This window comes from Pseudorasbora parva, chromosome 24 (assembly GCF_024679245.1).
Source record: "Pseudorasbora parva isolate DD20220531a chromosome 24, ASM2467924v1, whole genome shotgun sequence".
Taxonomy (NCBI): Eukaryota; Metazoa; Chordata; class Actinopteri; order Cypriniformes; family Gobionidae; genus Pseudorasbora; species Pseudorasbora parva.
This window is the reverse complement of record NC_090195.1, coordinates 11,499,777-11,527,268: the sequence shown is the minus strand read 5'-3', so window position 1 is coordinate 11,527,268 and position 27,492 is coordinate 11,499,777. Positions and strand designations below refer to the sequence as shown.

Genomic DNA, 27,492 nt, shown 5'->3' with positions numbered 1-27,492 from the left:
TTTAAGTGAACTAATCCTTTAAGAAACCATATAGGCTAGCCAAACAAACATCAACTGAAAAAAAAGAAGCTTTCAGCACCCTGGACAGCAGCAGTCGCCGCTTCACTTAGGCTACTATTTATCTAAGCAAAGCACGATTTATTTTTATTTTATTTTTATTTATTTTTTTGTACTATAAGATGGTCTATTCACACCACCAGGTGGCATAAAATGAACAAATATTAGGCCCTACCCATCACCGAGCAATTCAGCTTTCAATCGCCCTATCAGTGTAATCTGTATCATATTTGTTATTAAAAAAATGCTGAAAACGCTAAGAAAAATTGCAAACGCACAAAATACATCGCAAACGAACAAATGCACGTCTGAATTTCACGGTACAATTAGTCGAGGCATCTTCTGCGCATGCGTGGAGTGGACCGTGTACCCCCCGCGCGCAGCTCGGGGCGCATCATTGACAGGTTACTCGCGTGCACTTCTCATGCTGTGTACTGAACACCTGTAAGATAAGCATGGAAAAAACAGCTGGGTGGAAATCATGAGGTGCCATTAAGCCCATGCAAATCCTCTGAAATTTAATCATAATGACTAATTGGACAAACGTGTCCAGCTGCCCGTTCAGCATCACTTCATGCGCTGAGGACATTATGGACAGTAACGCAACTGCTGAGGACTTTGAGTACCCGGTCCATCTCTTCCCAGTCCCTATACTGACTGGCATCACAGTGACGTGCTCATTCCTGTTCCTCGTCGGAATTGCTGGGAACCTGTTGACCATTTTGGTGGTCACTAAATACAAAGACATGCGAACCACCACTAACCTTTACCTCTGCAGCATGGCACTTTCAGACCTGCTCATTTTCCTCTGCATGCCCCTCGACCTGTACCGGGTCTGGCGGTACCGACCGTGGAACTTTGGCGATGAGCTGTGCAAACTCTTTCAGTTTGTGAGTGAAAGCTGCACTTACTCCACCATCCTCAACATCACCGCACTGAGCGTGGAAAGGTACTTCGCTATCTGCTTTCCCTTCAGGGCAAAAGTCATCGTCACGCGGGGTCGGGTTAAAGGGGTGATTTTACTTCTCTGGACTGTGGCTCTGTGCAGCGCGGGACCCATATTCATACTGGTTGGGGTCGAGCACGAGAACGGCACCAACCCCTGGGAAACCAATGAGTGTAAAGCGACCGAATATGCCATCCGGTCCGGACTTCTTACTATAATGGTTTGGGTCTCCAGTGTGTTTTTCTTCCTCCCGGTCCTCTGTTTGACAGTGTTATACAGCCTCATAGGCAGAAGGCTGTGGAGGAGAAAAGAGAATCCAGTCGCACCCACTTCTAGTCGGGATAAGAACAATAAACAAACGGTCAAAATGCTAGGTGAGCTCAACGATGCCGTGCAAAGTCTTACAAGAACTTTGTGTGTGTGTGTGTGTGTGTGTGTGTGTGTGTGTGTGTGTGTGTGGGTATATATATTATTTTAATACATATTTATATTGAATTCAATGCCATGTGCATAAAGCAATAAGCCACGAGAGGTGATTTTAGTGGATTTTATAATTACCAAATAGTGTTCAATATTTAAAAAAATATTTAGTATATTTTATAATACAATTATTGTAATAAATGCACATTGGTTTACATTTTTGACATTACACTTCAATCATAAATAAATAGTTAAATAAACGTGTTCATTTTGTGCACGTTTGCAAACGCGGCTCCCCAATCAGACATGAGGACTATCTTAAATTCGTTATTTTTTGCCATACACAATGAATGGATTCATTAAACTATTGTATATTCTATAATATAAATGTATAACTATGGACCATTCACCAGCTTCCCTTTAAAACGTTTAACTTGTTTATTAGCTGTTTATTATTTATAGGAATCAAATTATTTTAATGAACACACGACGACTGGTAGCTAGCATGATTCCAGTAACAAATGACTCTTTAACCGCGAGTCACTCTTCGGGAATCAGATTCACTTCTCTTGAGATAATAAGAAAAAAAACAAAAAACAACAACAAATGACACACATAGACCACTGTATGTCAAGCAGTTTTGAATATTCATTCACAGGATATGAATTATTGATATAAACAACTCTTCACTATAGTTAAAATGTCGATTATTGATATCAACAATTCAATTTCCACTATTAAAAGGTTAATTGTGATATCAAGAATTGTATTTTCACTCGTGAAATGTCACCATAGACTGCTATTCTAGATATATGAAATTATATTGATATCAATAATTTAATTGTTGATATCAACAGATTATCACTAGTCAAATTATTGATATCAATATAATTTCAGTTATCTAAAATGGCTTTCTAATTAGTATCACATTCATATCAGAAATTAACATTAGTGGCAATTAAACTTTTTTTTACCAGTAGCAATTTAACTGTTGATAGCCTATCAAGAAGAATTAATTCCTGATGTCAACTATTGGATTTGACTGGCAGTCTATGGGGACATTTCAGTAGAGAAAATACAATTACTGATAGCCTATCAAGAATTAGAGTTTTTACCAGTTTAAATTTAATTGATGATATCATGGATACCAATTGAATTGGTATTTGAACTAGTAAAAATATCAAGAATTCACATTAATGAATAAAAGTCAAAACGGCTTTCCATACTAGTGTAGTCTGAAAACCGAATAAATTACTTCTTGAGTCGGTTCTTGTTAGCGAAACAGAAACACTTCAGTCGAATGGTTAATGATTCTGACTCAACCATAAGTCATTTTCGACTCGAAATAATTGTTAAGCATGTTTAAACAGACTGTCTGCAAGAATATGTCTTAGTTATATCATACAGTTTTAAAACATTAAAAACAACTTTCTTTATTTCCCTTTATCAGCTGTGGTGGTGCTTGCGTTTGTTCTCTGCTGGCTGCCGTTCCACGTGGGTCGTTACCTCTTCTCCAAGTCATCCGAGGCCAATTCTCCTTTAATCTCCCAAATCAGCGAATACTGCAACCTGGTGTCATTTGTGCTGTTTTACCTCAGCGCTGCGATCAACCCCATCCTCTACAACATCATGTCGAAGAAGTACAGGTGCGCGGCGTGCAAACTGTTCGGAGTGAGGCGCGCTCCCGGACGATCAGTGCAGAGCATCGTGAACGCGGAGAGTTTCTCGGTGTGCAATGAATACAGCTGGAGCACGTGACACAGGAAAGGTCATTTTGAAACGTGCACTTTTCCACACAGACTAAAACGACCGGGAAAAATCTGAATAGTCAACATTAACCTCACCATTTTGGTGATATTAAGATTATGCATTTAATTTCAACCATCCACTGAGTCGTCATAAAAGCCATTGCATGTTTTCAATCTAGCCTGTATATAGCAGTAATAATGATCAAACTGCTGAGCCCTGATCATACAAAGGTTTTTTTTTTTTTTTACCTTTAGGTGCAACAAACCTAATATGATCATGTTTATGCACAGGTATTACCATCATCAGCAGACACCAGCAGTGTGACGATTCCCTTTACCCTGGTATTCATGCAAACTGTATATAGGCTATGCACACTACCCAAAATGCCTTAAACTGTGTGAAGTACTGGATGACAGAGCACTGTAGATGTAAGCACTAACATTGTACCCTATGTGGGAGAGATACAATGGTGCTGAATGATACCATCCCATGCCATTATAAGCTCATCACCAAGCTTGTGTTTTTTATCACGTTACACAAATGCATTGCTGCCATAAAAAGTGCACTTATTGCAGGTTTGTGAACAATGCTGTTTTGTAAGCTGTGTTTGAATTCAGCATATGTTACTTGTTGTTGGCAATGACATTCTAATTAAAATGTAAAGCTTTTTCTTGAAATGCTTGTAAAACACTGAGAATCTTCAAGAGGGGACATGTTTTTGTTAATATTTATGAAAGATATTTGATATGTTGTGTCTATACGCCTTTAATTCACACTGTGATACATTTTCCAATACATGTTGTGTAATAAAAAGGTTTTGATGTCATGCAGTATTACTTGATTTTAAAATAAAAACTGATTGTGTTATTCACTATACAGCATACCCTGTATTTCTTGGAAATATGTTATATATATATATATATATATATATATATATATATATATATATATATATATATATATATATATATATATATATATATATATATATATATATATATATATGACTCCCAGCACAGAAATTACAGTGGAAATGTTTGTTTCGTATCCTTCACCTTTAAAGAGCAAATGTAAATAATAATAAAATAATTGAAATACAAGACTTAATATAATTGATGGTCATAAATGAAATACAAACACCGTAAATTGTTTCAGAAATTTTAAAAAATTTATTGTGTATAAATATATTACATATATGCTACAGATACATAATCATCTTAAATACAAAGGGTAGTATTTTCAATATCTATACATTTAAATTGATATGGTAGTTTATTTATTTTTTAAATATAATGTCTACGATTATAATTTACATCAATAAATGTGACAGTTATGCTTTTAAAAAAATGGTAATATGGAATGATTTTCATGAAGCAATACGCAAGCATGGAAAACTATGTCTAGGCCACTTATTACCTGATAACCAGCTAAATTCAGCTAAAAAAAGAAAAAGAAAAAGAAAAAAGTATTTCTGTTTTCCACTTATAAAGATTCTGGTTCTATAGTTTTTAAAGGTAAAAAAGTGTTCTTCAAGTGTTTCCACTTCAAGTTTTCTAGTGTCAAGTCATTTCAACTTCTTTTAATCAGAAAACAATGGAATGTTTGCCTAAAAAGTTGAGCAATACATATAGATGACGAAAAGTAGTTAAAATAAAAAAAAGAAAAACTTTCCGTTTGTGCAGATGAAATCACAAGGTTGATCACACTTCAACATTTCCAAAACCAAAGCAAAAACAGAATAAAAAAACAATACAAATATATCTGAAATAAGACAGGTTAATGATGTTAAAATGCCGTGGTATATTTGGAAAAATAATAAAGATTTGTCACCCCCCCCTCCCTATAAAAAGACATGCTACATGAGGAAAATAATGAATATGACAGTTCTGATTCTTGTAATAAATAAATGAAGATTGCACTGTGATTTGCATTATAATGTAAATGTATAGCATAAATAAATCCAACAAAACTGTTACTGTATACCTTTTTTGCTCACTAACTTTGGTTAAGGGCTGATTGAGCTAGTAAACACGATCCTGTACTGTATGTGACCAAGGGAAAGGGTTAATGGAATACTGTAAGCAGCAGATCTGAAATGATTTGGAATTGTGGATTTAAAGGCACAGGTTCACATTACCTCTGGCCCTCCCAAGTCCCTGAGGTACAAACACTCCAGACTTCACAACACTGTACATTGATGATTGATTGCAAAGACTGTCATTTGACTCTCTTTGGACTGACAGTTGTTGTTTTTAAAAAACAAACTTTTTTCCTCTTTTTTTTTTTGTACAGAAGGCCCAATGACACTTTTTTTAAGACAAACAAAAAATTAAAGCTTTTAAGAAGCTTTTAGAAATTCTTTCCAGGGGCACAGATAAGCGAAAGCGGACATTGGTGCTGTTTGTCTGTCTAGACACTGAATTAAAGATAATCAAAACTGAGCATTAAAAAAAAAAAAACATCCTCAGACTCCATTATTGCATAACTTGAGATCCGAAAGGCCACTTATTACTTTAGTGTTAAAAATCTCCTAAATACTACATATAAAAATATGCTACAGCATCTTAAACTTAAACAAAAAACAGGCACAGACGCCGAACAGTACGTTTCATCATCATTGATTTCTTAAAGCTGTAACTCGCCTTGTAGGAAAAACTGTAAAAAACCTGTAATAAAAAATAATAACATATAATCTGCTAAGGTGGTTGTTCTTAAAACTGTAAAAAGTGTATTTTGGTCAATGACCAAAAAAATATACTTGCATTAATGATTTTGCAAGCTTTAGTTTAAAAACTCAAGTGACAGAGAAGAACAATGTTTCTTGCCTCTAAATCAGAAGCTGAAGCAGGAAGGCCATTAAGACAGAGAGAGAGGCCACCCCAAATACTATGAGGCCGGCAAACTGTTCATCGGTGAGGGAATTGCCCATGGGCACCCTGGGGACGTCCGCTTCCACAGCCAGTGTGGCGTCAGACCGCCGCAGGTTGATGTGGGCGGATGGGCTGAAGGACCCGAACAGCTCCTGGTGTGTGTCTGCGCAGCGCCTGCATGCAAACACTCGCACACGGTAGTCTGTGCTCCACTGCAGCCCGAAGAGCTGGAAGGACGTCTCATCTCCCTTATACACCTAAAAGACAGAAGGGAAGTAATGCGTTAGCCTAGATCAAGTTCCTATTTAATCATGGTGCATACTTTTGGACACTTGAATTTGATTGAATGAAAATGAATTCATTATTATTATTAATAGTAATAAACATTTCTTAGAAATTATATAGGGGGACTGAGATGGGAAATAAATTATATTTACATAAAAAAATATAGTTATTATTTAAATAGTAATATTAAAGTAAATAGTAAAATATAATAAAGATAGAAATAATATATATATATATATATATATATATATATATATATATATATATATATGGATATTATTTGTATCTATTATATTTTTATATAACTATTTAAATAATACATATATAACTGTAATATAAGGAGCTATAAATAAACTATAAAAACTATAAAATTATATATTATATTATATATATATATATATATATATATATATATATATATATATATATATATATATACACACACACACGTATATACACACTTTGTTTAGATAAATACTACTACTACTCTTAATAATAATAATAATAATAATAATAATACATTACTAATATACAAAATAATAAACATGTCTTCGATATTATAGGGGAACTCGGATGAGAATAATTTTATATAAAAATATGTATAACTGTAATACAAGGAGCTATAAATAAACTATAAAAATGACCGGTATTTATAAGGACCCGAACATAATTTACACGTATAATTTGCATGCATATATATATATATATATATATATATATATATATATATATATATATATATATATATATATATATATATATATTATTGCAAATTATACGTGCAAATTCTTTTTGAAAAATGGAAGGAAGGAGCTCTGTAAATATCTCTAATTATAAAAATATATAATTTTTATTATTATTACTATTATTATTATTATTATTACACAAGGTGACTGGCCTTGAATTAAAAAATGTAAATAAGTAAAATATTTTAAAAAAGGTAAATAAGTAAAATATATAATATATATTCTATCCCCAATTATAAAAAATATAAAAAAAGTTTTAGGTAGCAATAGCAAATGCTATAAAAGAACAAATGAAGAATGAACACAGGGCATGACAAGATTTTAGATTCACAGGTCATCAGAAAAGTGTCCAAGATGTCAGAAAGAAGGCCAAACAATCATTGCACACCGTCTCTGACCCACGTCTCATAAGAGAGACATCTTCAGATCTCGGCTAATAAAGGACTTCCGTCTGCTCAAAGGGAATCTCAACGAGCCATCTTAATCCTTTCATCTGGAGTGCGAGCAACACTGTCAGGATCAATATAATACAAGAATGAACTTCTGTTTGAAAGTTTATCAATCTCCATTTGAGATGTTCTGCTTAAAGTGTCATTTAGTCTGTCTGTGTTCTGTCAGGACTCAGGAGTCGCTTCGCTGAACTTGTGTGAGCTGCTAAAATAAGCCAATCAGAGCAGAGCTCAACATTAATATTCATGACTCTTCCAAATAAGGCAAAAACAGAGCATTACATCCTAAGGACAATTTATAGGGTTGTAAATGGACCTGTAAAACTGTATCTGGACAATTTTTGCCTTGAAATAAGCCACATACCCTCTATGAAGATATCAGAGAACAATTTAACATATTGTTTCAACACATTCTAGAGCGCCTTTAATGTCAAAACTAAGTATATATAACAATAGCTCACTGAATGTGGTTGTTGACCAAAAAACATTAGCCATTTTTGGGAACATGCAAGCAAAGAAAATAAAAATAAATAAAATTTCCAAGGCCACTGAGTAAATGGAAAATCAATGCAGCCTTATTCAGGTGACTTTGTTCCACCTGTTACATGCAGCTTTCAGAAGGACCACATTGTATGTCTCCATGGAAACAAAAGAGATTTTAAGCCTCTCAATGAACACTAGCTCCCTTTTGGCGAAGTCTTGATATTATTTCCATGAAAGACACACAATTATGTGAGCATAATTAGTCTTTTGTGTATTAAAAAAAAATCCCAATGAATTCAAGGTGAGGAAAATATTTACATACTTAATCTTGAATGCTACACCACTAGCACTAAAAAGAAGAACGAAGATCAATCAAAATCACTTCTCAAACAGTTTCTAGTGGTATTTGCATAAACAGGGGGATGATGTTGGCTCAGTTAAATAGTTAATTATGATAATATATCTCCTGGGGAACTCCACTACTTCATTAAATTATTATTATTTTTCAATCAAAATTAATATAGCAAGTCATTAGTGAGGATGAATTTTGCAGAACAGATGAATGACTGTAAAGGTGAATTACAAGAAATGTCCAGGGCCCAGTTGTTCAAAATGTTTAATCTGGATCAGAATAGTTTTGCTTTTGCTTTTTCCATGACCAGGTAATCCATTTTACCTTTGTGGGGTCACATTTCACAATGTAGGCAAGCGACGTAAAGAATAACAGGTAGAAGAGTCGATGTGGGGTCACTTTTAAGGCCCGGTTTCACAGACAGGGCTTAGAATAAAGGGATAGTTCACCCAAAAAAAATAAAAATGTATGTTTATCTAATTACTTTTCAGGGCATCCAAGATATATGTGTGTTTGTTTCTTCAGTAGAACACAAATTAAGATTTTTAACTCCAACCATTGCTGTGCCAGTCGTATAATGCATGTCAATGAGGTATAATTCTATAGCCCTATTCGGAATGGATTAGTTAAACATGGGGATGTGGGGTTAAAGTAATTATTTCCAGAGGTTCTCTGTGATTTTAGTAATGCCCGAATGTGCCATCTCGGTAATCATTACAAATAAAGTCAGTAAAGATTACAGAGACTTTTACCTTCTGTAAAATGGTCCGGAAAAATGACCTGGGGTAACACTAATCCCGTTTGAATAGACCTGCTGTAAAAATGTATGGTAAAATCCCATCATTTCCTGTTTAAAAGTTTTTTTTAAAACGTATTTTTGCGAGCATGGAGGGGCTTGAAAAATCAGTTTTATTGTAGGTGGTGATGGACAACTCTGTGGCAAACCTCCAGTATTTTCCACGTATCATTTAAAGCAAAACGTCCTGAGGTAAAATTACTTTACCCCCACCTCTCCATGCTAAAATAATCCCGTCTGAATAGGGCTTTAGAGGGTAACTCTCTCTCTCTCTCGCTCATATATATATATATATATATATATATATATATATATATATATATATATATATATATATATACATATATATTATATATATATATATATATATATATATATATATACATACATACATACATACATACATACACACACACTAGTGCCTGCCGGATCTGTCAAATGAGGCATCTACAGAAAAAACATTTATGATCGGCCGGTACTTTGACCTTCTTCGGTGGAAGTAATGGCGCTGGGGAATACAAGATGAGATTCATCTGATATGAGGTAAAAAATAACAAATACTGTTAGGTTTCTTGCAGAAACCAATCGTTTCGTATCTTAAGAAATCTATGTGTCGCCACGAGCCACAGGGTTTAAAGGACAACTCCGGTGAAAAATGAACCTAGGGGTAATTAACACATGGTTACCCATCGTTCTCTGGGATGCGTTTTCATAAAAATAGAATGTTAAGAGTTTTATCTCTAAAAACAGATTAGTTTATAATGCTAGTATATGGGGCATAGGATAAGTCAAATTAAATCACTAGTTAATACCAGTAACAAGGCTCAAAATAGCCCACAGAAAAATATGATACCATTTTTTTCTTTTGATTTTGTGGTGAAGTGTGGCCTTTGTAAAAATGGCAACTCCTCTGGAAAAAGAGAGGGAAAAGTAATGCATTTTCTCATTTGAAATGATAAATCCAGACAATTTCAAATGTTGCAAACTTCTATTCGACTTATCGCACCACAGAAGTGGCAAAACAAAAATCGATTTCACAACAAAAGCGAGCGTACGACTGGATGGGCCCGATCGTGATGATAACATGTTTTGCTCTCTCTGCGTGCCTTTCTGACCCCACAGCACAACTGAATGAATCCTTTGGGACTGTGTGTACGGGAGCACTCCATTCCATTCAAATGTTGATTGTGATGAGTTAAAGCAGATAAAATGGAACAGCAAATGATGCAAGTAGCTCGAGCCCTGTTTCCATTTCCTGTTCTAAATGAATTCTATTCATCAACAGCTTGTCTCCTGTGACTGTGGCCGTAAGTAAATCTACTCTAGCATAAAAAAGGTCTTTAACTACCATATGGTATTCTTATCTCAAAACATTTAAACAAAAGTATCAAACATTTTCCAAGTTCTTGGAAACAGTTTGGGAGCAAGAGCTGTTTTAAGAAGTAAAATATGAAGGAGTTTGGATCTTACCTGTTTAAAATCAGATTCTCTGCCTCCCAGCACCTGTAGCACATAGCTGATTCGGTCTCCTCTCATTGGTGGAATACTCTCCCATGTGACCTCACAGGTATTTCCCTCAAGCTGAACAATTTTGGGGGCTGAGGAAAACAACAAAACATTTTTAAGGCTTTTTTATTATTATAATTTTCTTCTATATACTAACATTCCAAAGTTTGGATTCAGTAAGATTTAAAAAAAATCAAAAATAGTCAAAAACAGTACGATTGTAAATATATGAATGACGTGCATATACTACAATCTAAAATAAATGCATTCTATTAGAATATATTTGAAAATGTTATTTACTTCAGTCTTCATGATTCTTCTGAAATCATTCTAAGATGCTAATTTTCTGCTCAAGAAGCATTTCTTCTTATTATCAGTGAATGAATAAATTAATGATGAATAAAAAGTTCAAAAGAACAGCCTTTAATTCAATTAAATATTTGTAATATTATAAATGTCTTTAATGTCCCTTTTGATCAATTTAATGTCCTTGCTGAATAAAAGTATCAGTTTCCTTAAACACGCACACACGCGCGCACACACACAGTTTTGTTTGTACCTCCACAGAGAAGAATAAAGTATAATAAATGTGGTACCTTTCAGTGTTTGTGGCAGAGATTTGGTGGTGCTGAAGGTGTACGTTTCAGAAAACGGCCCCTCGCCCGCCTCGCTCACTGCCTGGATCCGGAAACGGTAGCGGCTCGATTCGCTCAGTCTCTGCAGCTTAAAAGTGTGGCTCGGACCTCGGTAAACCGCCACAAACCTAACAAGATAGCGAAGGTTTATTACAAACACGCACAAATAACATTAAATCTATTTTTTAGTTAACTGGCAGCCTAGAATTTTTTCTAAAGTTTTGAGTGCAAACGAACAAAAATTGATTGATGGCTTGAGATCACATGGCTGAACTCTGTTCCATTCAAAACGATTTCATAAATAGCATGAAGGTAGAAAAGATTGCGAGCTACAGGCAGGTTTTCATTACCTCCATTTAAGAGTTCAGACTTTACTGCTTATATGGTTTAAATTTTTCAGAAGTGGAACTGAGGCTGAAAGCTCGAAACCAGGGAAACACGGGCCCTCATTTGCTTCTAAATGAGCCATCGTGGGTCAGTGACGAGCGACTCTGAGAAAGCATTAAGGAAGGGGTCTTGATAACCCTGAGTCTCTAATTCTAATTCCCAGCAGCGCTTTGAGATCAAGTCTTCTCATTTACCAACTCAACCTTAATAGATCCACAAACACAAAATGTGCTTTTCAGATGATCTGCTTGCAGAGAGAAGAGAGAAAACTGCGCTACGGGTGCATCAGGGACAAATTCAAGCGAAGAAGCACATGCATACACACATACACAGATGCTTTACTGTGAATTTTTTTTTTTTATATTCAAATAAAAAGCATTTACATTTACAAGTTTTAGAACTAAAACTACATAGACATTTTTAATAAGAAACTATTAAATTGACATGCACACAAAATTACTACAACTTTATAACAAAATATACAAAAAATCTAATTCAAAATATATTAACAAGAACTATAATAGTATTTAACAATTTAGGGGGTAAAGCATTACAAGTTACGAGTTATGTAAACAGATTACTTTCTTCATGTTACTAGTAAACCCAGACAGCAACTTGAAGGTGTGCTGTGGTATATGGGACCAAGATGTTAGCAGCAGATCTTTTAAGTCCTGTAAGTTACGATGTGGGGCCTCCATGGATCAGACTTGTTTGTTCAACACATCCCACAGATACTCGATTGGATTGAGATCTGGGGAATTTGAAGGCCAAGTCAACACCTCAAACTCTTTGTTGTGCTCCTCAAACCATTCCTGAAATTTTTTTGCTTTGTGGCAGGGCCCATTATCCTGCTGAAAGAGGCCACAGCCACTAGGTAATACCTTTCCATGAAAGGGTGTAGATTGCTTGGTGGTAGGTGGTATGTGTCAAAGTAACATCCACATGGGTGGCAGGACCCAAGGTTTCCCAGCAGAGCATTGCCAAAAGTATCACACTGCCTCAGCCGGCTTGCCTTCTTCCCATAGTGTATCCTGGTGCCATGTGTTCCCCAGGTAAGCGACGCACACACACTCGGCCATCCAAATGATGTAAAAAAAAAACACAACAAAACATGATTCATCAAACCAGGCCACCTTCTTCCATTGCTCCGTGGTCCAGTCCTGAGGCTCATTTTCAGCAGTGGACAGGGGTCAGCATGGGCACCCGGACTGGTCAGCGGCTATGCAGCCCCATATTTAACAAATTGCGATGCACTTTTCTGACACCTTTCTATAAGAACCAGCATTAACTTCTTGAGCAATTTGAGCTACAGTAGCTCGTCTGTTTGATCGGACCACACAGGCCAGCCTCCGCTCCCCACCTCCATCAATGACCCTGTCGCCAGTTTAGCACCATTCCTTTATTGGAGCACTTTTAATAAATACTGACAGCTGCAGACCGGTAACACCTCACAAGAGCTGCAGTTTTAGTGATCCAGTCGACTTGATCAAATCGCCCATTTTTCCTGCTTCTAACAGATCAACTTTGAGGACAAAATGTTCACTTGCTGCCTAATATATCCCACCCATTAACAGGAGCCGTGATGAAGACAGTGTTATTCACTTCACCTGATGTTATGTCATAATGTTATGCCTGATCGGTGTACAACATACACATAATTCACCCGCTACATTGCTAAAAGTACCTGACCTTTCATTTTTGAGAGTCCCTTGCTTAGCAGCATGGTAATTATATGCTACAGCCTGCCCACATTACGACGTGATTGGTTACAAGGTCAAGATTTCAAACCACTTTTTTTTCCACTGCAGTTTTAAGGAGAAAATACTCAGCAATTTTCTTTTTACCCAGCAAACTTGATTTTCACCACAGGGGGGTCTTTAACACTGGTGCTGTCAGCATGACATGGTAAACACTTTCAGAGAAGTTGCGTTTTTAAAATTCATCCCCTGTAGTGAACCCCTCTTACTGCTATCAAAACAGCGCTTCTATCATTTTAAGGACTTTGATAGGTATGTGCAATAAAAGGTTATAGGACCTTCAAATATGAAGGATCGTTTTCCTAAAGAATTAAGTTATAGCCCTGCATTTTCACAGTTATTTATAATTGAATTATTAAAATAATTATTTATTTTGTTTTAAATTTCTGCTAATCCCTCTTATTAAAACACAAACATTTAATTAGTATTTGTTTGTAAAACACTTTTCATAGTAAATATCAAGCAACTTTTATTTTGAAAAAATAAATATTTGAACATTTATTTTTTGATTTCTGACTGTTAAAATGCATGTACTTTTTTCTCTTCATTTTCTAAAAATACATCTAAATTATAGAAGACTTCATTAAGACCAAATTATCAACTCTCAAACTAGCTGATTATGAAAATATGTAGTTTTGACCATCCCTAGACCCGCTTCTTCAGTGCTAACCTCTGATTTCTGTCCTCCATCTGCAGAATGTAGGTAGTGTCGTCGGTGAGTTGACTTCGGCTGCTAAAACCCCAACGTAGTTTCAGACTCTGAGGTCCGACCGCTGCACACTCCAGCCGTGGTGGAGAAGGCGGCAAGGGCCTCGTCCTCACTGTTAGGGTCTGACTGAATGGCCCGGGGCCCATTTCATTCTCTGCTCGAATCTGCAGGCTGAGAGGAGAAAGAGAGGAAATAAAAGTGTTTAGCTTTTTAATCTTGTACAGTTGTCAGTTCCCTTTGGTTTAAAGGCTAAGTAGCTTCTAACATCCATTCTTGATTCTCTTCAAATGATCTCTCTTCACTTGAACAACCCTATAGACTTGTCTAAGGAAAATCTGTCAATGATTCAGTATTGGTAACTTTAATGGAATAGATCACCCAAAAATTAAGCTCTGTCCATCAACATCTTATTACTATGGATATTTTGAAGCAGATTTAGAAGCAGTAGTTCCCAATGGGCCGATTCCAGTTAAATACTGCAGGTATCTTCAGCCTCCAGCTCTCTGTGACCTTTTTGCACAGATGACAATGATCTATTCTGGCTGAAGCGGTGGTCTTGCATTCGAATGAGGATTTCTGCGAAGTTACCCAGCTGATATCCAAGAATCCAATTATTGCAAGTGCACATGGGACAGAAAAACATTTCAAAATTGTTTTGGCGGAAGAGCTCTGAAAGAGGTAAAGTTATTACAATGCCTTTGATATATGTATATGGCATTTCTAAACCTGTATGACTTTCTGTCTTCTGTGGAACATATATAAGTTGCTCTTACGGAAAAGCATAAGAATCAGTTGTGTTTGATGTCATTTGTTTACTGGTGAAAAAGAGCAGCGTGAACATTCTTTCAATTTCCCTTTTTGTGTCCTATTGAAAGAAAATTACACACATTTGGAACAATTAAAATATCACGTGCAGATGAGTAAATAACCTTCTGTGACCATGCGCACAGTTTATGGTCTCAGTGTAATTTCTATAAAAGTTTATTTACAAAACCTAAAGCCTTATTTATCTGTATTAAAAGGTCTCACACAATGTTCAAAACTATAATTTAAAGCACTTAATAAGACTGAAAAAACTGTATATGGGGCTTGATTCTCAGGATATATAGTGAGGGACTAGTTTTAAAGCAAAACAAAAAATAAAACTGTTTATTTACATTACATTATAAATACAAAAAAAAAAAGCATTAGGACACTTTGTGCCAAAAGTGACAATGTGTATGACTAACGTGATACTGTTTTGACACTTGTGTGAACTTAAGGACAACTGAATTCATACATCCATTTAAAATCACCTGGACTCAAGCTGCTAATTGCAAAAGTGCAAAAGTTGAAAATAATTTGTTTTCAGTGACCACTTGGCTTGATATTTAGTCATTTAATGCCTTGAAATTTACATACATTTTGGTAGCATTGGGTCATTAGGGTTAGCTGGAACATATTTTTTGGACCCCTCAAGAAGGAATCGAAATCTCTAGTTCCATTAGAGACATTATGCATTCATGATAATTATGAGTGCATTTGGCATATTAATTGAGGATGAGTTTAACTGTCCATTACCTTAATGGAGAAGTCACTTCTGCGGCCATTTAATGTTATCATTTATCCCAAATTTTACCACAGGTAACATTTAACAGACTCACTTTCCTGAAGCCTATTAGCCTAAAGACCATGTGAGAGAGTCATTTCTTTATGCAAATGTTTTTTTTTTTTTTGTTGACACATACTACTGTGATACCTTTAACATAATAATGTAGGTTTAACAGCATTATGCATGAATATGGCAACCATTCAGTACTATAGTAGAAATTTAAACCAAAATGTATTCAGGCACCTTCAACATTTTCTAACTGTTTTAGAATTTAGAGTTAAACTGTCAGAACAAATTTATCTTCATAATGTCAGATAACTTTGATAGAAAGGTATTTAATGGATTCCAATCAACCAATCAGCTGTCAGCTGTTTAATTTCAGTACACAATTGTGTGGTGTAAAAGGTTGCCTTAGCAATTAAAGAAAAACCAGTTAAGCAAATAATTTTGAATAATTTTGGTGCCAAATATTTATCAATTACTGGAAGTCCATTTTATGAAGAATTTTTGGGTATAACATGTCTTCAGTTTACTTTATTTTGCTATCATCACTTACATAAATGAACTATAGTGTCCAGTACCCAATAGTAAAAAAATATTTCTGGTGTCTAAATAATTATTGTTTTCACAGTGTTTGGAATGTATTGTGTATTAACATCTCATACATTCACTTTTCTATGCTACTACTGTAGTTTTGTAAACCTAAAACTAAACAGCAAAAATACCTTGCTAACAACTTGCATTTACCCAGTAGACAGATTGCACCATTTTGCTGAACACATCTTGAGCCAGACATAAGTGGAGTCCATTTGTAGAGCTAATAACACTAATTCAGGAACCTGCTCGTGGCTCACCAGCACTCGTCTGTATTTTACAGAACCACTGCGAAAATAAGGTCCCCGGTCATCGCTAATGCACAAATATATAGAGCGGGTGGAGGATGCTTAAAAAAGAGTTTTGAAGTGTTACACAACATCTCAGCTCACCTGTACTCGCTGTCCGGCAGCAGGTCCCTGATAATGTGACAGGTTACGTTTCCGGTGTTTGTGATGATGTTGTCTCCCATTGAGATGCTGTAGGAGGTGATTTCTGCTCCATTACAGTGGGGCTCGTCCCAGGTGAGGGCCAGACAGGTGGAGGGGGAGAAGGACTCGCTTTCTGTTGGGGTCGGAGGGAGGTCGAGCAGGTGAACTCCGGATACTACATCAGGGACTGCTGCAGGGGTCCGACACGTCACCAGATCACTGTAGGGGCCTGCCCCTGCCTGGTTTACTGCCTATGAACAGAATTAAAAAAAATGGCACCTTTAACCTCTTAATCCTCGCCCCCTTTTTTTTTTTTTTAAAAACCGACATACCCAAATAAAAACGTCTGCAGCTCTTAAACCCTATCGTCTATATCCATAAATGTGGTCTTATTTTAAACTAGACACTTAAAATTATGTTACCCAAAAGTCATAATAACTCAAAGTAGTATAGGGACAGATTAAAACAAGGGGAAATATGCATGTAAGTGACTCACGATTGTTTTTTTATTATTCTTCCCTTATGGAAAAAATATGAGATTTTAATTTTAAGGCCCTGAAAATAACAAATATAAAACAGAATGTCTGATCATGTTTTAATTTAAATTTGAGGACGATTCTCTTAAAAATGTTGTTTCTGTAAGCTTTTATGTCAAAAAAAGACTAGGCGACCTTTCAAAAAAGGCCAATTATATTAGAACATTTGTTATTGTAAAGAGTAGTTTTTATTCAAATGAATCTGCAATAAACTGCTAATTAAAATGCATTTGCAGTCCCTGAAAACTAAAGCAACTCTTTACAGAATTTACAAGTGTAAAAAAACTCATTTAGTTGATAAAAACAGTCTGTCATTTAGTCTGCACGTGTCCGTTAAGTGTGCGTGCTTTCACTGGCAGGCCGCGCTGGATACTGTAGAGATGGTAAGAACGAGTTGTATTCATCAACGCTTCTTACGGCATATCTAACAAACACTGCGCAAAATGTCTTTTGATTCGTTACTACATCCATCAATCAAATCTATGCTGGCTATGCATATGCTAGGCATTGACTGGCTTCTCACACTAAAAGCATGGGCGCATTTGACTGACAGCTTTAGCAGCCAGTAACACGCTCAGTTTATATCATGTGTCATCAGAGAGCCTGTGATTGAAGGAGAGAGACCTGGGAGGGTTTATTATGACCGGAACAGTCCACAGTACAGGGGAGATTGTCAAAATAATGATTATAATCGCTATTTCATTGAAAATGGACATGATTGATTACTCTAACGCAAAACGCTCATGCAAACAACAGAGGATTTTTAGTTTTTTCCCCTTATTTTTTCGTTGTTTTGGATTAAAAAATGGGATGCATTTTGAAGAGTGGACTCTTACACGGACATGTACGCTGTTGTTTCGTGGATTCGTCCGATCTGATCGTCAGGAGATGAAAGATGAGTACCACGTTTATTATGCTAATGTAAAATAGCTAGTGCTTCAGCATTTAATTTAACCCTTTTCTCTCTGGTGTATTTATTGCAAAAACGAGTTCAGAACATGAATTTTGAGTGTTTTAGATTTCAAGTGATGCATAGTTTGTGATAGTTGATTGAACAGTTTGTATAAAACAAACGTAATTATAAGTAGAGACACGCCCACTTGCGTCAACCGCTCCGCCCACGATCCGGTGCGGATTATGTGGTTTTAAAGTCCCCACAAAATCAAAATGGACAATTCTTGATTTTTTATGGAATATTGCAGCTTTATAAATTATTTATCAGAGCACATCATTTATTTTAAATTAATGTTCAACCTTAATCTTTAAACCTTTCCTCCCTCCCTCTCAAATCTCATCTCTTTCTGATGACATGTATAGGGCGGGACAACCAGTCACAACCAATTCACAATGGACAAAATCATGTCCCGCCCTACAATTCGTCATGTTTGAGAAGCTGTTTCACTTAGATATGTCACAATTTAAGAAAAGACATAGCTTACGTTTCATGCTGACTTTAAAAGGCACAATATGTACGATTTTTGCATTAAAATATCCAAAAACCACAAGAACAATGTTATATATTTTGTTGACTTGTGTACTTACATTATCCTAAACGCTTCCAAAAATGTTTAAATCCAGAAAAATAAGCTATTTTTTCCTGGACCGTGTCTGTTCGTCGTCTATCAATGAGATCCTACCCGCGTTACGCTCGATTTCCGGTTTTATTTAGTAGAAACCATTGAAACACCAGAGACGTTTTAATATATTATGTGTTTTATTAGACAGCTGAGCAGCTGTTTGAATACATTCATCATTGTAATATATAGAGTACCATGTTTTACCCAAGTGCGCAATCTCCCCCAGTTTCTGTCGAAGCCAATACGGAAGTGACTTAAACTGCAATTCCTCGACTGGCCACTAAGGACAGGCTCCAGAAGGGAACAGTATCTCATTGAATCCGATGTTAAAATGGCCAACTTTACAGCAGAAAAAAAAACATGTTTACAGCCTGGTACAAATTGTGGTTTTGGTCTATACGACTAATTTTGTCCTTCATGGCGAGGGGGGCCATTTTCTTTGCCCAATTCTTTGCACATTTTCTGTTATTTGGGCGTGATGCGCGAGGACGCGTTGCCAAGATGGCAATGGTCAGCTCGACTCTACACTCCAAAACAATCATATGGGTGACGTCACGGACACTATGTCCATATTTTTTACAGTCTATGGTTTTACCATGCCTTTCGATCTAGCCTACTGCAGTGTGCAACAAGTGTCTTATAGTAGCCGCTGAGCGAATGCACAGAACAAATTATAACACACATTATATTAGTTTTGATGATTATCTTTTGGCCTATATATACACACACAATCATGCTTTCGGATTGTCAAAAGATTTGGAAGGACACAGAGTATTTTGGAGAGCACAACAAGCAATGAATTCTCTTAATTCTTGAACTGATGAGATTGTTTTGCTTCCCTGATATAACAGATGCCGTGATTCAGAGCCAATTAAATGTGAAGAGGAGCACTCAAAGGTCGGAACATTTCCAGATATAACAGCTACATTCTAACATTTGAACTCTATTACAGCTTATATAATGTCTAATCATCACAATGCGCAGGTTTATTTTTTGTGTATTAAAACAGTTTGCAGAGGAACAATAATAATGTATGCACACACCAATGCATTTAAGCTGTTTAATACAATAATTAGAAGGGGGAAAAAAATTATACACATTTAATGTAAACAGGAAGCTTTAATCCTCTTTACACTGTGATTAAGGTTTTAAACTCTTGTTGTTTGTTTAATAATAAAGCAAGCAGTGACAACAATGAATCCAATTTAATGAGATTATGCACAAAGCAATTTCATGAGCTAAATCACCTTCAGGCACAATTAGAATAATGTGTTTCCTTAAGTAAGAAATTAGGAAGATTATTTATTCACAACTCATTTTACTGTGAATTACTGATTCATCACAATTAAAATATTAAAGTAAACGCTTGACAAAAATATAATGCTGGTCATATATATTTTTAAAACACTTTTTCTGCTTTCAAGTATTTTTCTCAACAAAAAAAAAGTAAATAAAAATGGAATGATTTTTTTTCAAATAAACGTTTATTTAAATTCAACAGTTTGTAGCTGCTGCACTTGTTATCATAACATATTAAAAAATATTAGTCAACCAGTAAATGATAGCTAAAAGCCAAAGCTTAATTAATTCCACAGAACTAAACATCCAGAAATTAGCGCTAATTAATTATAAAACATAATTAAAAAAAATTAAAAATAAAGCAATTACAAAAAAAAAGCTATTTAAAAATAAAAATAAAACAATTAAATAAGACAAAAAAATAAAGCTAATAAAAAAAGAAAAGATATTCACTTTGATATTCATTTGTTTGAGCAAATGTCTTATGGTCCTCTAACAGATCATGACCTACCTGTAGCCTGCAGCAGTAGTCTGTTGATGCCTCCAGGTTGGAGATTTGGAAGAAGGTTTCCATTCCACTGTAAACCAGTTCAAGAGAGTCCAAATCACGCCCCCAGTCCAGCCGGTATTCAGAAATGTCTATTCCAGAGCTCTCTTTGTTCTGGGGATTGAGATCAGAGCAAGCGTTACGCTCCAGGGAACAAGAGCAACAAACGCATATTCCCAGCAGCATGTGACTAATTACCTGCTTGACACGGTTTCATCAGGACAAACACAAGAGAGCTAATGCATCATACGCACCGCTAATAAATGACATGAAATCTTTCAAATTCAAGGATTAAAAATCACATTCATTTTCATTGTGAACAAAACACAAAAGGCCCTTTGTCATGAAACGCAAGTGTCTTTTGAGAAGGGATGGAAAGCGTAATTGGTGAAGAAAATCATTTGTGTGGACACCTTCACTGGCAAATCTCCCAACACTTTCCGGGTGATCGATGGCGATATTATGGTGAACTTTCCATAAAGCAGTTTGGATACGGTTTCTTCTCCAGTATTGAGCACATATTCTTCTAATTCAAAACAACTTTGCTTCTACGAATCCCAAAGAAAATGTATTTCTTTTTCGATGTAGCAGAAAATTACTCTTCCTATATGTATACAGCAAAACGATATGTAAACAGCCGACTCACCTCCCAGGTCACATCAGCGGAAGTGTGTGAGGTCACGTTGATGGCAGGGGGACTACATTGTCCTGGGGGGCCAGCATCCGTGCTTATTTCCACAGATTCAGAGCAAGGTCCATACTGGAAAAGAGGAGAGAGAGAAAAAGTGGCTGAGATTTAGAGCGTTTTAACTGTCTCAAAGGTAATGAATGGCCTGGTTACTACAATAGGGAGGACAATCTGTTATTTCTGTGGAAGGAAAACCCAAAGCGTTACACTGTGTTAGGCATCCATCTTCGGCGATGGCTAAATTAGCTTCTTAATAAATTTGCAGAGGCAGACAGCAAATCTCTTTTTTGCCCTTTAGGTGTTGTGGAGGTTTTTTTGTAAAACATGGATTTCAAGTAAGAGATGAAAAACAACTGTAGAGCTGCATTTCTATCTGAAGGGGACATAATTATAGCCGTTTCAGATGCAATTGTCCTGACTCATTGCTTATGAAATAATAAAAGACAAAATGTCTAAAATACTTGCCAAGTTCCCTTAACTAAAAAATGTATGCTATTTATATTGTGGCACAATATAAAAAAATACTTTTGTGAAATAAAACCACTTGAAAGGAGATTTGTTTCTGGATTGGTTTATACTGGATTAGCAATGAACCTAATGTACATTTAAAACGACAAAAAATACACACACACAAAAATAATCCGAAGAGCCATTTGCAAAATGTTTCTGTCTCTGTGTTATATTTTTTTTTATTATAAACTATTATAGTATTTAATATTTGGAATTAACTTTTGTTTTTATATTGTCTTTGTCATTTTAGTTTACATTTAAGTAATTTTGTCCTTTTTGTAATTTTGTGACTTACCCCAACACTGTTGGCTGCACGAATTTGGAACCTGTAGGTGGTGCCAGGGAGCAAATTACCCACAGTGCACTCTGTTTTGGATCCACAGTACACTTCCGCTGGCTCTGAACCTTCCTCTATTGCACACATCTCCAAGCTAAACTCCACACTTTCACTGTCTTCACCACACACAGGACCATCTGGAGAAATGAAGAATTAAGAGTGAGGGGGAGAAATATAGAGACCAGGACAGAACAATAAGCAATCATCTAAAAGTGCAAAAGTCAAAGCACAAATACATGGTCGCAATATTAGGACTGTTTCACACATCACATTATTTTGATGGCCATATTAACAGGTAAAAAAGTGCTGAGCCTATTTAAAGCTGCACTATGTAACTCTTTTTCGTCCGCTAGAGGGCACTTATTAAAAAACAAAGGCGTAGTTTGATGACGCCACGTTTGAGCTCAGAATCTTGGACATGTGGTCTTCACCTTACAGTCGGTTTAAAAGAATCAGGATAGGACTCAAATCATGTTCATGGATGCGATATTAACGTTACTGTAGTATGAAGCAGAGCAGGACAGAGTGTTGAGGAGCTGAGCAAGGCCGCTGGAGCGATTGTTCCGCAACACACGGCTGGCGAGCAGCAGGACTTTTATTACGACGGGACACAGTGGCCGGCGCCATTTCCGCTTTTCCGGTCATGAGTATGAGGTAACGAAGCTCTGTTTATCATATTAGATACATTTAAGTGTGTTTAAAATGATGTTATGCGATACTCTGTGCGTTTGCTCTGCGGCTGCTCTGACACTTGTTGCACACTGCTAAGAGTAAAGAGTTTCTGCAGAATAAAAGCGGAAACTGAGGGTAACGCAGATATGATGCAACTGACTGGTGACTTCCTCAGACGTCCCGGCTCCTTGGTTAGAATAGCAATTTTCTCAAAATGTACAAATAGTTGGAAACATTTAGGATACTGTAAGAACTCAACTGAACAAAATATATAACTGTTTTTTTAATATATTTTACTGCAAAAATCCTACAGTGTGCACCTTTAAATTGGTTTAAATGATTTTTTTGGATTACACTTTATTTTAAGATGACAGTTACATTGTACTTAGTGAAATAGGTACTGAGTAATATTAATTAACTACATGTACTCACTATAAAGTTATAGTTTGGGTTAGGTTTAGGGTTAGTTACTTAATATATATAATTTACTGTTATTAAAATAGTAAGCACAAGTAGTATTGTGTAAGTCACCTTAAAATAAAGTGTTACCTACTACTACTACTACAACTAATAATAATAATAATAACAACAACAATAATAATAATAATAATAATAATAATAATAACAATAATTAAAAAAAAAACAATTGTGACCTGGGAGATGAGTAGCCTAGAAATCTAGACGCACCCTAGCGGCAGCAAATCTAATCTGCCCGCGAGTGTCGTCTAGGAACTCTCAATACCCTTCTGAGCTGTAATCCCCTAACTCTTGCCGGGCCAATCACATCGTGTATAGAGTCGGTGGGCGGGGCCATAATGACGACGGCGGAGTTGCGTTTGCATGCTTCTAGTAAACACAGAAACTGGCGAACGGCGGTCTTTCGAATCAGCTTTGAACGCGACTCTAGAAGACCTGCAGCTTTTCTCTGAGAAAAGAACAAAGAACGGCACTGAAGTCATTCTTAAAAAGGGAAGATGTGTTCGGAGTTTAGCCGACCGGATACGGTGAATGTTTAATCTGTCAACTAGCTCTGCTTCACCTTTGTTGCTCTGGTTGGTTGTAGCGCTATCCTATCGCGTGCAGAGGGAGTTTGAAAGACAACCGTTTATCCCGCCCCTCGGATTGAGCCCAGTCAATGGTGAGTTTCCAGACCAAACATCTTGATGTGGGTCTGGCTTGTCAGGCTAGGAGATGAGTTGAGTAGGTATTCAATTAATTATTATTATGAATAATTACATTGCAAAATAAACAAAAAATAAATAACCTATTAATGCCCAAAAAAAATTGACCTGATAAAAGGCATTATATAAATTATTAAAATTAATAATTCCTTAAAGCCTATATTGCGGAACATAAATATATATTATAATCTAAATTAATTATTATACAATTAGTATTACTATTATTTTTAATGTATTGCAATATTTTATTTCAACTCACCTAATGTTTATAAAAAGTTCCACAGGCAGACTAAAGCTAATTTATGTAACGTCAATTATTCATCCTCCTTTTCCTCATGTACATGACAAATCAAATTTGCAATAATTCACACACTCAAAAATATTTTACGTTACGTTACATTATTACAAGAAATATTCCATGTTGAAACATAAATTATTTTCTGTATAGAGCTATAAAGGTGTGAAACCACAATGCAACAATGGCTCAGACATCAACTTTATGATGACCTCAGAAGTCATCCATCTACCAGCCTCTTAAAACCAGAACACAATCTCAGTTCCCTGTACAACTGTGGCTAACCGGCTACAGGAAGGAACCGATCAATTGCAGTGATGGAGAACACGCAGGGAAGCTCACGCCTGCTGTCCAAGCGGTGCAGAGCTCTGAGAGTCAGCATGGATGGATGAAATCCGCAATGCTATTTCACAAAGTTATTTATGGGCTGTGTTCAGCCTCTTAAATGAACCCACCTTCACTTAAAAACAGTGAGTCAGGGGTATTATCGCTAACAAACAACTGCATTTTACCTCTCCCTTAAACACACACACATTAATTCAAACACAGACCCACACACTAAATAGGGTAATGCAATGTGTGAACAATACAAAAAGTAGATGCAAAGGTGCATTCTGCATTTGGACTTCACTCGGTTTCTATAAACCTGAATACTTCACCTGTTGACCTGGCAACAAACAATTATTCTAAAAGCACACAATTTTCATTTAGCTTGTTTTTACTCCAATTTCTCTTTCCAAATGAATTAAGTGATTTGTTGAATATTGTGATCATATATATATATATATATATATATATATATATATATATATATATATATATATATATATATATATATATATATATATCATTTGTGCCTATTTTAAGATAATCAGTTCATTCCTTTGAGAACTGAAGACGGAAGAGAATAAATTATATCAAAAGAAAAAATAAGAGCCTCACCCCACTGCAAAGTCAGCTCCTTGTGTTTGACATCACCAATGACCCTTGGGGGTTGACAGCGACCAGGGGGCGGAATATGTGTGCGCACCGTCAAGTCATCTGAGCACTGCACAGCCAACACAATGAGTCAATATACAACACAAGAAGTAGACCGAGATCTTATGAATCACCCTGGAAAATCACTAAATGAACTCTGGCTCTCATACCTGGCTTTGTCCGCCCACATTGACACAGCTGAGTCTCAGGGAATAGCTTGTTGCTGGTTTTACATCCTCACACAGATGTTTCCTCTCTGGTCCTCTATAGTGAGTAACCCACAGCCTCTCTGCTGGACATAAACACAGATTCTTAACATATATCCATCTCAGTGAACCTGACAAAACATATCACAGGCATATTTCACAAAAATCAAAAACTATCTATTTGAATGACAATTTGTTCAAACGTTTAGGGTCAGTAAGATTTTAAGAAGTATGAATTAAATTGATCAAAATTTACAAAAAAGACATTAAAATTGTAATAAATTAACATTGTTATAATTCAAATAAATGTGATTATTTCTATTCATCAAAGAATCCTGAAAAGTGCACAGTATCTACAAACATATTAAGCAACTTTGATAATAATAAGAAATGTTTCTTGAGCAGCAAATCATCATATTAGTATCATTTCTGAAGGATCATGTGGAGACTTAAAGTAATGATGGTGAAAATTCAGCTTTGCATCAACGGAATAAATACTTTAAAAAAACATTAAAATAGAAAAGAGTTCTTTTAAATTGAAATAATATTTCACATAATTACTTTTATAATTTTATAATAAGAGACTCCTTTCAAAAACAATCATACAGACGCCAACTATAATGTTACTTTTTTTTATTTGTTGTATTGTCGTGTCAATGAAGCATATTTACCGCCTCAATTTGCATTACTAAATGTTTTAAATTTGAAAGTTTAAAATGTGTTCATTTAAAATGTTCTTGGTATTTCGGTACATTATAATAATAATTGTTTGTGTCCACCCTGCAAAAAAGATTATAATAATGGTACTGAAATATTTAAGCAAAATACAATATTCTTTCATTTGAGGGTTAAATGTGACATGACATGTTCTTGTCAGATTCACCCGTTTGCAATCAGAAATACCTTCAGAATTCCCTTCCGATATCTCCAGAATATATGTCAAGTCTCCAGATCCACCGTCATCTTGTGGAGGTTCTGATTTAATAATAAAAACAGAAAAAAAACAGAAGGTTAGAATGAAATGATAAACAGACAATAAAAAAAACCCCTGTGTGAAACATAACATGATAAGTTTCCTACCCCACGTCACACAGAAGCTGTGATATGTGACTGTGTTTACTGCAGGATTCACAGGGGGTCCGGGTCTGTCTGGGGTCGTCTTACACACAAGCAGAGAGCTCGGTGCACTGCGCCACTCACCGCTGCAAGTGATGAGCTGTAGAGGCGACAGTTAAGAAGATCATTCAATGTGAAGAGATACATATATTACACACACACACACACACACGTCGTGTTTCCATGTTTTATGGGGACATTCCATAGGCGTAATGGATTTCATACTGTACAAACTGCACATCCTATCCCCCTACACTGCCCCTGCCCCTAAACCTACCCATCACAGAACTCAAAAAAACTCCTTCTGTGTGATTTATAAGATGTTTTCCTCATGGGGACGTAAAAATGTCCCCACAAGGAAGGGATTTCGGATATTGCCATCTTTGTGGGGACATTTTGTCCCCATAACGTAGGGATTACCAGGCCACACAAACACACACACAGAGAGCAGGCATAACATTATGACCACTGACAGGTGAAGTGGACAACACTGATTATCTCTTCATCAGCCTAAGGATTTGAGCAAGTTAGACAAGGGCCAAATTGGGATGGCTAGATGATTGGATCAGAGCGTCAGAACTAGACCACGGTAGTGCGTAGGGGTGTGCATTGGCACTTCCTTCACGATTCGATTCGATTACGATTCACCAGGTAACGATTCGATTCGATTAGATTCTACGATGCATTGTGATGCATCAAAATTCTACTGCACACAAAGCAAATTTTTCATCAGTCATGAGGCAATACAAGCAGATATTAAACAACAGATTGTATTGGCTGCTATGTG

At 36.0% G+C, this 27,492-nt stretch overlaps 2 protein-coding genes across 5 annotated transcripts in view; one reads left to right on the top strand and one right to left on the bottom strand.

The window, feature by feature from the left end:
• Window positions 1-277: 277 nt before the first annotated feature.
• Window positions 278-3,924, top strand: ghsrb (growth hormone secretagogue receptor b). Its single transcript, XM_067434377.1, has 2 exons — window positions 278-1,377; window positions 2,874-3,924. The coding sequence occupies exons 1-2, from the start codon at window positions 585-587 to the stop codon at window positions 3,179-3,181; spliced, it is 1,101 nt and encodes a 366-aa protein (XP_067290478.1). The 5' UTR covers window positions 278-584; the 3' UTR covers window positions 3,182-3,924.
• Window positions 3,925-4,318: 394 nt separating this feature from the next.
• The window catches only part of fndc3bb (fibronectin type III domain containing 3Bb), a 74,311-nt gene continuing 51,137 nt past the window's right edge, over window positions 4,319-27,492 (bottom strand). For 2 of the 4 annotated variants that reach the window (XM_067434373.1, XM_067434374.1), the window contains exons 15-26: window positions 26,670-26,805; window positions 26,493-26,564; window positions 25,554-25,675; window positions 25,348-25,453; window positions 22,216-22,394; window positions 21,369-21,482; window positions 20,687-20,836; window positions 16,725-17,014; window positions 14,109-14,318; window positions 11,256-11,422; window positions 10,624-10,751; window positions 4,319-6,299 (exon numbers count right to left, since the gene is read on the bottom strand). In XM_067434373.1, coding sequence (XP_067290474.1) covers window positions 6,000-6,299; window positions 10,624-10,751; window positions 11,256-11,422; window positions 14,109-14,318; window positions 16,725-17,014; window positions 20,687-20,836; window positions 21,369-21,482; window positions 22,216-22,394; window positions 25,348-25,453; window positions 25,554-25,675; window positions 26,493-26,564; window positions 26,670-26,805 — 1,974 coding nt within the window. In that variant the 3' untranslated portion in view covers window positions 4,319-5,999. The remainder of the gene's footprint in view (window positions 6,300-10,623; window positions 10,752-11,255; window positions 11,423-14,108; window positions 14,319-16,724; window positions 17,015-20,686; window positions 20,837-21,368; window positions 21,483-22,215; window positions 22,395-25,347; window positions 25,454-25,553; window positions 25,676-26,492; window positions 26,565-26,669; window positions 26,806-27,492) is intronic. The other 2 variants (XM_067434376.1, XM_067434375.1) reach the window with 2 other exon arrangements.

What these genes read in the sequence shown, in the direction of transcription:
- ghsrb (XM_067434377.1), top strand. Translation starts at nt 585, where the DNA reads ATGACTAATTGGACAAACGTGTCCAGCTGCCCGTTCAGCATCACTTCA. An exon ending in ACAAACGGTCAAAATGCTAG is followed by an intron (nt 1,378 to 2,873) that starts GTGAGCTCAACG and finishes TCCCTTTATCAG; the next exon opens with CTGTGGTGGTGCTTGCGTTT.